Consider the following 12,196-nt stretch of genomic DNA (forward strand, 5'->3'; position numbering starts at 1 on the left):
CTTTATTGAATTTTTTTCAGTTTGTTTCACATATTCATTTTAATTTAAAATGTTAATATATTTTAGAATGTTTTAATGCATGTAAATTCATTGTGTACATGTTGAGCCATAAGTTAATATGCATTAAATCAATTTTGCTTGCTAATAAACTGAATGCACACTAATAAATACATGTCCCTAATTTCTATGTAGCAGCTGCCCACTGGCATATTTTGTAAGCGTAATGGGGGAGTGTGGGGGTGGGCAGTTAGGATTTGGGAGGTATTGGGGTAGGGTGTTTGGATGTTCGGGGTAGGAAGCTTGGTGGGGCAGCAGCAGAAAGGTGTGGGCATCCCTCCTGCCGATCTCAGGTAGGGTGCATATTGGGGGGGGGGGTGTCATGCAGGAGGGAGTGGGCATTCATCCTGCCAATCTCAGGGGTTGAGTATCGGGGGGTGGGGGTCCTCTGACGCAGCTGGGTCAGATGATGGGGGCAGAGATATTTCCCCCCCCAATCAGCTGAGCCAGCAGGACTCCCTGAAGCTGAAGTTTCAGGGAGTCCTGTTGGTTCAGCTGATTGAGGATTCCTGTGCCATGATCAGCTCAGCCGGTGCATCTACTTTTACAATTGAAAGGTGGGATTTTGAAACCAGTGATGTTTGACATGGATGCCAATTAGAGAATCGGGGGTTAAGCATCTGTTCTTTAGGACAGATGCAATTCTGTATAGGACACAGGTATGCAATTCTCAGCTGCTTCATAGGTAGCCACTGAGACTGCCATCCTATACAGAATCATATACAGCATTTCAGCAGCACTTAATCAGTTATGTGCTGTTGAAAATTAGTGACTAGCTACATCCAAGCAATTTAACCGGTAAGGCCTCACACTTTCTACCATAAATGTAGTGGATAGAGTATCTTATGGGTCTGGGTCCTCTTCTCTATGGCTCAATAGCTCATCCACCAGGCTACATAAGCCACCTGTATTTTGCTCTACTAACCTTTCCCATACCAGATGCTGCTGTTCTACAGACAGGTATATACTGTTTTATTCATATTTGGGGGGATTTGAGTCCATCAAAATCCTACTAAACTGCCATATAAGTGCCAAGAGATTGCAGCTCTTTGAGCCAACTTACTCTGGCTTTTTTATTTCCTTTTTCTTTCCTGTCCTATCACTGATGTAGTTCCTTTTTTTTACACTTTTTGTAAACCACCTTGGTGGTCTTGCAAAGGGTAGTACCTTAATAAACATAAAGATAAACATTTTAAAAGTGATGTTCTTACTGCTGCTGCTATTACACTAGCTGCTATTACTCGGTCAAAAACTAGCTCATTCATCTTATTCTCAGATTTGAGAGGAATTGATATTAATTACGTAACAGCTACTGATATTAACATGGATGCAATAATTACAGTAGTAAATTCACAAGCAAGGTAGGATATCTAGAGACCAACTTGATTATAAAACTTAGTATGCACATAGCTGGATGTTCTTCTCTGACTCTGGTCTTTTGCAAGTCAAATTCACATCATTTTGTTTTCCTAAGGCTGCATTTTAATACTATGATCGAGGTAATTCTATAAACATTTTCTGCATATAAAACAGCACATTATGCACAGAATAGCTGCTTACAAAATTGCCTGGGGCTGCATGCATGGTGCATATTGTATGTGGTATATGCATAAGCATTCCTGAGTTTGGAAGTTCATGGAACTGGGCTGGAATTCTGCAATATGAATATTCATGCAAATATAGGTGAAAAATCTGGTTATCTTGCAATTCAACATACTTTTTTTTTTTTCTAACTTTTTCCATCCATCTAATCTAAACAATTTCTGTTTTTATACCACAGTTTTTACTTGTTATGTTTCAATTTTTAACAAACTGTAAACCGAGTCGAGCTCCTTAGGGAGTAGATTCGGTATATAAAATGAAGATTAGATTAGACATATAAGTGCATATGATGCTTTTATGAAATATGCACCTATGTGCCTTCAAAGCCAAGGTGCCCTGTTAGAAAATAATCCTCCTTGAGAGTAATCATCAGATAAATATTTCAGCAACAGAAAAATGTATAGAATGCAAAAATATAAACATTGTTGATATCAGAAAGTGCAGCTATATTGATCTAAAAAAGGAAGGCATATTCATGACTTTAAAAGACAGATTACAAGGTATCCATAAAATATAAACTAAAATATAAAGTTTTAATTATTTCTAGTAAATATAAAAAGTGCATCATCTTTCACTTTAGGAAACTAAAGTGTAGCATTTTATTGTTAAGATTTTTTTTATTTTTTACCTTAAGACTTAGATCTTTGGCTTGAATAACTGACCACCTACACAAAATGCTAATCACTAATTGATAGTATCTAAGTAGTAATTACTGTACCGTGTTCTTCTTCTTCCTCTTCATCCTCATCTTCTTCGTCCAATTCCTCTCCTTCTTCTTCATCCTCTTCTTCTTCATCTTCGATATCTTCATCTCGATCTACTTCTTCATCTTCTTCATCCTCTTGTTCCTCATTGTCATCTGAATATTCTTCTTCCTCCTCTTTCTCATCCATTTCCTCTGTCTCATCAGTTTCATAACATTCATCTACTGAGGAGTTGTCTGCTTTAGCCACAAAGGGTTTTCTTTTGGGAGTAGGTTCTTGGGGCTGCTTATCTTGTGTTTTTCTCTTTTTTGCCAATGGGCAGCCGTAAACACTATTCAAAAATGAAAATAAAAGCAATGTGATGTATAAATATGCTTGAGGACTAGATTTAAAACAACTTTATACAACAGTATTTAACATTTGTTATGTGTGGTTGCATAGTAACATAGTACCTTTGTAGATGAGGTGGAAAATGCTAACCAACCTATTCAGTCTGTCCACACTGCCAAGCGTGTAACCATTACAAGATAGTTTCCCTTATTCAGGGTCATCTCTTTTTGTCTTCTTCATTATCATCCCATCATACTGGGAAGATAAGCATACAAGTTCCTCTCTTCATTCCAACCTGTGCCACACCTTTCCTGTGTCTAAACCACAAATCTCTGTAAAAATCTAAGTGCCCTGTATTCAAAGCAGCACATGCTCTACAAATAAGTAGCATTCACCAGGGTCATCCATAGATCGTCAGTGCCATTATCCAGAAAATACACTGAACATAACTGCAGACTGCCCCAGATTTGTTTGGATAGCACCTGGGTGGTCTGATGAAGAACCTGTGTAGAGCTGGAAATGGCCAGAGACTGGTAATATTTAGGACAGGAAAAGTGCTGTGCTAAGTGTTCTGGATTATTATTCAGATAATGATGCTGAATATTTTCATTGCCCTCATAACTGGATATTCAGCATCCATATCATGATAATGGGCAGTGCAGAATATTTGGGTTTATGTGTGAATGCCACCGCTAGCATTTAAAAGAAACACTAACAACACTGTTTAAATACTGGCTTGTAATAATCTGCAATACTATCCTGGCCACTACCCAAACCCAAGCTCCTAGACCCCCTGCATAATCTGCTAGACAGAGCCAGTTATATGAGCGCCTTTACTTATGATAGAATTTCTTCTTATTACAGTACCTATGGCCAAATAGACCCAGTTTCTACTGGTTTAGTTTTGCACCTCAAACTACTAATAGGATCCTGTGCAGAAGAGCTGACCAGATCAGTTCTAGTGACCAACTTGAGGCTGCCCTCTCTTGTCCAGTCCACCTTCCTACTACCAGTGGTTGTCTTCTTCAATCCCTTCTTCAGAGAATACTGACAAAGCACGTGTTTAGTGTTTCCACTCTACTTATCATCTTCTACATATTCTTACTGTCAAAATGTGCACTGCTGTGTACACCTTTCAGTGCTATATAAGTAATAAGTAGTAGTACATAACAGTCCCACTTCTGCTATTTCTTTTCACTAACATACTTGAAAAAAGCTTGCCAGTTTGCTTTATAGTCTTAAATATCTTTGATTCTTCTAGTGCCATTCTGTCTACCTTCCTTGCTTCTTTCAGTTTTTCTAAATATTATTTGCTTGATCTTCTTTCTGAGATCTCATGTCCTTTACTTGGGGGTAGGGGGAGGAGGAAAATAGCTTTATCTTCCTTCCTTGGGCTTTCAGCTGTATCAAAACAAATTCAGTAATATAAGCCTTCAAGTGCATCTATCAGGGGATGCTTTCCTCTATATCCCTCTCAGTGTACCTAATTCCAGCCATTATAGCAACAATTCTTGGCAGGAGGGCCACAAATTCTTGGCATCAGGGTTTCTTTACTAATCCTGCAAACATGAGCTCTAAATCTAGCCACAAGGTGTGTTTATTATGTGATAATTGGGACTCTTTCTGGGGATTGTGAATACTTTTTTTCTACAGTATCTCCAAACATATACAGGGGAATCTTTAAAAAAATATTTAATTTTACTTGAAAACTCTTTAAATTTTAAATCCAGAAACTGTTTCTTTCTCAGATGTGTGGCTTGCACCACATCTGGAAGCATATGAATTTTTGATCACAAAAAAAAGAAATCCTTTTCCCTGAAATAAGACTTCAACACTTGTATTTTATCCTTCTCTGCTGAAAATGTGACAAGGAGAATAGTTGTAGTGGAAATATCCATTAAAAAATTAGTTAAATCAAGAGAACCACCCGCTATGGAGTCAAATGCCCCTTCATAAACATTAACTGCCCAGATCCTAGAGGGAACATAATAATACTGAGCAATTTTTATATCTTCAGACAATACTAGCACTTATTTAAAATATTCAGAAAACAAAATTTCAACTGAAAGTAATTATGTGCTAGAAAAATTCAACGATCTCAGATCTTAACATATTTTCTAGTCATTCCAGTTCATTATGGATGGGAAGGCTATCTCTAATCACCAAACAGTCAGTTCTCTGAAGATTGGCACCCCACAGCATAATTTTTGGAGTCTCTTCTTTACCAAAGAAAACCATCCAAATCCTCCACTTTCCTCCACTTTTGTGACTGTCTCTTGTGAAAACTAACATAACTGTCCTATTATCTCTCCCAGCTTGGATTCAATCATAGTTACCACCTTCCAAATATCTTTCAAAGAAATTTCAGAAGCAATATCTAAATGAGGTGATTCCCCAAAAGGGAGAACTATCAGCTTAGAGAGTGAAAATGAACTGTCTCTGTTGAGAAACCAACAGGGCATATTCAGGAGCTTTCATGTTGATCACACTTCTGACTCATGCCAGGCAGTTTGATTTAACCTCTTAATTTCATCTCTAACTACGATCTATCATCCCTACTCACTAGCATGATCATTACCTTGACCTAGTCCTTATTTCCATCTACCCTCTCTTATCAATATCTGATAACTTTCACTTTAACACTTTCCTCTCAGAATCATTCAATCATCAATACATTTATCGAGTCTCTAGAATATTTTCCATACCTTTTTATTGCCCGTGTCTCATCTTTCCTTTCACCCACTATGTTATCAGAGTCTGTTGATGAAATGTCTTTTCTTATAATGCTATAGCCTTTTTCTTTAATATTCTTCCTCCTCCCCTTCCCTGTCCTGTAAGGCAGGTTTTTTTCATTCTCTCAATTTAAAGTAATAGTGACCTTACTCGAACGCCGTGCTAGGCCAACAATCAAACTAAGAAATCTAATTGGCTCACTGTCAGAGACGAAGATTAGAATTCTCAAGAGCCCACGTTTAACTACCAGAGCTGGTCATGGTTGTTAACACATTATCAGGGCCATCATCGAGTGTAATCTTATTTTCTCTGTGAGCCTAGGTTTTTGTTTTATTTTTATTTACTCACTTATTTCATTATGTTTTATTTTGTTAATAAATGTGCTTTCTTTCAAATACTCTCTTTACAATACTATTCAATTATTTTTTCTACTGGTACTGCTGTGAACGTGTGGTACTTAGCTCAGTATCGAGAGCCGACTGACACCCACACCCGATTCGATGGAAGATCTCCATTTCGCCCTGTAGATTAACTGAGGGCTTCTTCAGAACAGCAAATATTACGCAGCATTTCTATAAAGAGAACAAATAGCAGTCTTGATTTCAGGCACATTATAATATGATAACTTTAAAATCCCTTAGTGCAAATGTCCTAAGAAAATACCCCTTGGCAACGCGCCTTTCTTGGTAGTACTGAAACGTAGTAGCATACATTAAATAATGTAAAAATGGTAGTAAATGTTTACTTGCAAATCTGGAGCTTTGCTAAATTTTATTTTGTTTAGCACGCTGCGGACTAAGCCGGTACTTCCCGCTGTCTTACTAAGAGAAAAGTGGCTGCGATGCCGGCTGCAAACTTTAGCTTTTAAAATACGCTGGCAGCGTCTGACGTCATATCCGGAACAGAAACCTATTAAAGGTCTTACAACAATTCAATTAAATTAAGTGGAAAATATCTACATAAAGACAAAATTTTTTATTTTTAAGTTGAAAAAGACTTGCCAATTCACTGATATATTTAAACCCCTAGGTTGTACTGTATGAAGCCTGTCTATCCATTTCTGTTCTATTTGCAGTAATTTTTTCCCCCTATCTCCCCCTCTGCAAGATTGCGGCACCTGATCGATGACCATACAGGTCAATTGTTGAAACGTATGATGGTGAGTTATACAGTGTGTTACCAAAGGAGCCTCTCTTCTCTGCAAGTGTAAGCATGATTTATTTTCAGACATGCGCACTCTGAATTGTCTGGTGGTTTTCCCTATATAAAGTTTTAAACAGGGGCATTTGATCATATAAACCACATAATCTGCCAGCATATTTTAAAAGCTAAAGTTTGCAGCCGGTGTCGCAGCCACTTTTCTCTTAGTAAGACAGTGGGAAGTACCGGCTTAGTCCGCAGCATGCTAAACAAAATAAAATTTAGCAAAGCTCCAGATTTGTAAGTAAACATTTACTACCATTTTAACATTATTTAATGTATGCTACTACGTTTCAGTACTACCAAGAAAGGCGTGTTGCCAAGGGATATTTTCTTAGGACATTTGCACTAAGGGATTTTAAAGTTATCATATTATAATGTGCCTGAAATCAAGACCGCTATTTGTTCTCTTTATAGAAATGCTACATAATATTTGCTGTTCTGAAGAAGCCCTCAGTTAATCTACAGAGCGAAACGGAGATCTTCCGTCGAATCGGGTGTGGGTGTCAGTCGGCTCTCGATACTGAGCTAAGTACCACACGTTCACAGCAGTACCAGTAGAAAAAATAATTGAATAGTATTGTAAAGAGAGTATTTGAAAGAAAGCACATTTATTAACAAAATTAAACATAATGAAATAAGTGAGTAAATAAAAATAAAACAAAAACCTAGGCTCACAGAGAAAATAAAATTACACTCGATGATGGCCCTGATAATGTGTTAACAACCATGACCAGCTCTGGTAGTTAAACGTGGGCTCTTGAGAATTCTAATCTTCGTCTCTGACAGTGAGCCAATTAGATTTCTTAGGTTTTTTTCATTGCAAGGTCCAGGGCTAGTACTGCAAGGCTTCTGATATAGGTCACAGGAGTCATTTTGTTATAACAACCATGAGGAGAGTGGGAGAGGATAGGAGTGGGCAACAATGGCAAAGTCAGCCCTTTAGCATATTGGAGGTGGGAGAGAGGAAGATCAGGATAAAAGGGGAGGAAGGGGACAGCAGAAAGGATGATACCACAACCTGGAAGCTAACCAGGCACCATCCAATATTGAGCTCAGTTTCATAAGAACAGCCCCACTGTGTCAAACCAATGATCCATCTAGGCCAATTTCCAATCCTCACGGTGGCCAAACCAGGTCATAAATTCCTGGCAAGAAACGCCAATAGTAGCAACATTAAAGCAGTGGCGTACCTGGGTCATTAGTACCTAGTATATGTGACACCTGGGGCCCATCATTTATTGACACCCCCCCATATCTGTATGAAAAACATGATTTTTAGTAACAATCCACATGTCACACATGAGTACCTAGGAAAAGGCAGCATCTTACATACTGCAGTTTAATTGCATGCTAAAAATGTACACCCTCATTTTATAGATTAGCACTTAGCAAGAAGCACATATAAAAAACAAATTATTGCCAATTAGAGACAATAATTGATTGTTAGTGTCCAATTATTGGTGCTAATAGGCTTGTTACTCAATTTGTGAATGCACATTGGGCATGTCCCAAATTTGCACATGCAATTTTAAGCACCATTTATCATTAAATATATTTTATTGAGCAAATACAATCAAAATCAAGAACAAATAACAATAAAGTAGCTCAAAATTGTATACAAAAACCATCAAACCCACCCCTACCAACCCCACCCATCCCTCCATCCTCCCCCTCTCACTGATGCTGAACAAAATGAGATAAATAAAAGATTAACACCCTAACAGTTCAAAAGGCGGCTATGAGCCACCGGAAATAATGTAGACCAAAAAGGTTCCCAAATCCGTTGAAAAGCCCGTCCATGTAAGGAAGAAATGTCTTGAACACCTCTTCGCTCCCAAGAAAGCAACGTAATCATTTGACTACGCCAAAGGAAATAGTCAGGAGCCTCCGCTTCCATCCACTTAATCAAGATGCACTTAATAGCCATCACAGCCATCCAGCGGAGAAATGCAGAGGCCCCAGATCTACGAGGATGAAAATGCAAGGAGGCTCCGAATAACACCAAGGCTGATCTTTGAACTGTAATGTTCCAGATGTTATCCACAAAAAGAAAAACTGCATTCCAAAAGGTCTGTATAGATGAACAGGACCAAAACATGTGGCCAAGACCAGCATCTGGAGCACCACAACGCCGGCAGTCTGCAGTCAAACAGATTCCCGCCAAAAAAGCTCTCCGAGGAGAAATATATAGGCTTAGAGTCAATTTGAAATGTTGTTCCCAAAAAATAGCATATTTACTATACATAGGCAATTTTTTAATAGCATTCAAAATTACTTCATCAGACAATTCCATATTCAAATCCCTCACCCAAGCATCCCGTATTTTCAAACAATCAAGCATGGGGGACTCGTCTTTCAGATGTCTATGATAAAATTTTAACGGAACAGGCTGTTGGGAACCAAATGTAAAAGCCTCCATCAATAATTCTCGACAAGAGGCCGAAAGATGAGTATTTGACAAAGAAGAAATGTAGTGGCGAATGTGAAGATAAGCAAAGACATCTGTACGAGGAAGAGAAAATTCCTCACAAAGCAGATCAAAAGATTTGATCCGTCCCTCATCATCAACTAAATGAAACAAAAAACGAATCCCCTTTGCTTCCCAATGTACAAAGCTAACATTGTCCACCCCAGGAGGAAAACAGGCATTATAATGTAGTGGTAAAAAGGGAGAAACAGTAGGATTAAGAGAATGAAACCTACAAACCCAGTGCCATGCCCGACGAAGAGGACAATGCAACAACGCACTGGGTGCACATTTCCATTTAGAAAGCAAAGAAGAATGAAGAAACGCACTAAAATGAGTAGATTTACTCATTTACAGATTTACAGATTTCAGATAGGCACTGTTTGATTATCACCCAAAACACGCCTCCAACATGCCCCTTTGAAATTTTAGATGAACTACTGATAAATGGCATAGAAAACCATTTAGAAAATAGGTTTAGAAAATGGTGATTTGAGCGTTTTAATTACTTTAAGTGCCACTTTATGCCTTTTTTGGGATGTATTTGTCTTTTGAAAATAAGCCCCAAAGCCAACATGGATTTAGTCAAGGGAAATCTTGTTTCACCAATCTATTACATTTCTTTGAAGGGGTGCATACAGGTGAGCCAGTTGATATTGTGAATCTGGAAATTCAAAAGACCTCATGTAAAACTTCTGAGGAAATTAAAAAGTCATGAGATAGGAGGTAATGTCCTATTATAGATTAAGAACTGGTTGAAAGATAGAGAATAAGGTTAAATGGTCAATATTATCAATGGAGAAATGTGAATAGTGGGGTTCCCCAGGGGTCTGTGCTTGGGGCAGCCACTTTTTAACATATTTATCAATAATCTACAGATGGGAATAACTAGTAAGATAATTAAATTTGCTGATGACACAAAGTTGCTCAAAGTTGTTAAATACAAGAGGATTGTGAAAAATTGCAAGATAACCTTGTGAGGCTGAGAGACTGGGCATCAAAATAGCAGATGTTTAATGTGAGCAAATTCAAAGTGATGCATGTGGGAAAGAGGAATGCAAATTACAGTTATGTGATGCAGGGTTTCACGTTAGGTGTCACTGCCCAGGAAAAGGATCTAGCTGCTAGATGCAATAAAGTCAGCGATCGTCACTAAACCTGTTTTGTTAGCTTTAGCGACAATCGCTTTTACCGATCCAATTTACAAAATGGCTCACCATGTGTTTTTCCCCTCAATTGACCATTTTCCAATCTGGCCCATGCAAAATAGCCAAGCAATGCAAAAACAAAACAAAACAGGGGTTTTACCGATCGGAAAAAACTGACAGGTCTGCCTGTTTTTTTTTTCATTTTTTTCAATGGCACATGATATTTTGTATCTGTTATCCTCCCCATGCTATTCCTCCCCACCCCCACCATGGGATCTGGTGCTTGCTCACCGTTTTTCGAGCAGTGCTGATCTAATCTTCGGCCGTAGGTAACGTGAGTGAAGTAAACCCGCTGCCTCTGGTGACCTAGAAGCTTTCTTTGCTAATGCTTCCCACCTATGTGGGGGCAGGAAGCAGCGATTGAAGTAAACCCACTGCCTCCGGTGACCTTGAAGCTTTGTCTCTGCTAATGCTTCCTGCCTATACAGGGGCAGGAACAGAGGAAAAGCTTCTGGGTTGCCGAAGGCAGCGTGTTTACTTCACTCAAAGAGTTAAAGCAGCAGCACTGCAAGAATGGTGAGTAAGCACCGGATCTCGGGGGGGGGGGGAGTGAGGGGGCCGGCAGGAGACTCTGGATAGGTGTGCGGCCTTGCAATCACTACTGTAGGGTTTCCAGATGTCCGGTTTCCCTGGACAAAGACAGAAAAATAAAAAAGCCGCCCAGACTTCCTAGAGAGTCCTCAAAAAGAGGACATGCCAAGGGAAACCCGGATATCTGGTAACCCTATGTTAGATAGCACTGGGGCTCAGATGTATAGGACCACTAAGATGGGAAACCGCTCAAGAAAAGTAATATTCCTCATCACCCCAGCCTTGTGCTAATGTGTGGACCAACTCTCAGAGCACAAAGACCCCATGAAATACTGTATATGCCAAATACTGTACAGTATATGCCCATGAAATACTGTATATGCCAAATACCTCCAGAAGCATCTGTGAACAGCTGCAACTCTTTGGCAACAAAATGCTAGAAGGCCCACCCATTGAAAGAGGTAAGAATTGTTTCCCAAACCTTCTAATTTTCCATAATGGAACGTGAGATCTGGTGACTTCTCTTGATATTTCTTGTGACCAGTGCCAGGTGGCGAGAGAATATACACCCCATGAGAACCACCCTAGATTTCCTCCCTAAGTTTTTAAACTTTCTCCTTAGGCAGCCTAGATATTTGATTGACGGTTTCTATCTCAATGTCCAGGAATTCCAAGAATGGTGCAGGGGCTACTGTTTTCTCATCAGCTAATGGAATGTCAAAACACTGTGCAGCCTTTTGGAAGGCATCTAAATTCTAGTGCATTCCTGTTTTCCCTTACCAATAAATAGAAAATAATCAAGATAGTGAATCAGGCACAGATAGCTTATTATCTGTTCTAAAACCCAAAGGACAAACATGCTGAATTGCTCAAAATATCCCCCATTGGCATGCATTAGTCATAACAGAAGTGGTCACTCAAACGGAAACCTAGCAAGTAAAAGAATCAGGATGTACTGGTAGGATCCGTAAAGTGGACTCAATATCTGCTTTCACCAATTGAGCCTTGATGCCTAGCCATTTTATCAACTGGATCACTAGATCAATGGAGACATATTGCACTATGCATAGTTGAGGGTCGATATAATCATTCACTGATGACCTTCCAGGAATGATGCGCCTCAAAAATGGTGGTGGAACCTTGTGTCTGCAATTTTCAAATGCACCACCAACCCCTCACTACCCTCTTCTTTCCTGCCTATTGTTCCTCCTGTCCTTTCTTCCTCCACTTTACTATTCTTCTTTCTTCACCCCACACCCTTCCCCCCTCTCTTGAACCTGCCCCCTCCCATAACTTTCCCCCTCCTTGTGCCAACCCACCCTTATTTGGGCATGCCTTGTCTCATTCTCTGGAATTTTAAA

General features: G+C 39.2%; 1 protein-coding gene across 1 annotated transcript in view; it reads right to left on the reverse strand.

Annotated features, from left to right (window-relative positions):
• Nucleotides 1–12,196, reverse strand: part of MYT1L (myelin transcription factor 1 like) — a 612,659-nt gene that overhangs the window by 559,042 nt on the left and 41,421 nt on the right. Inside the window, exon 4 of the mRNA XM_033939893.1 lies at nucleotides 2,378–2,694. Within this exon, the coding sequence (XP_033795784.1) occupies nucleotides 2,378–2,694 (317 nt within the window). The remainder of the gene's footprint in view (nucleotides 1–2,377; nucleotides 2,695–12,196) is intronic.

The sequence above is a fragment of the Geotrypetes seraphini genome, chromosome 3 (genome assembly GCF_902459505.1).
Source record: "Geotrypetes seraphini chromosome 3, aGeoSer1.1, whole genome shotgun sequence".
Taxonomy (NCBI): Eukaryota; Metazoa; Chordata; class Amphibia; order Gymnophiona; family Dermophiidae; genus Geotrypetes; species Geotrypetes seraphini.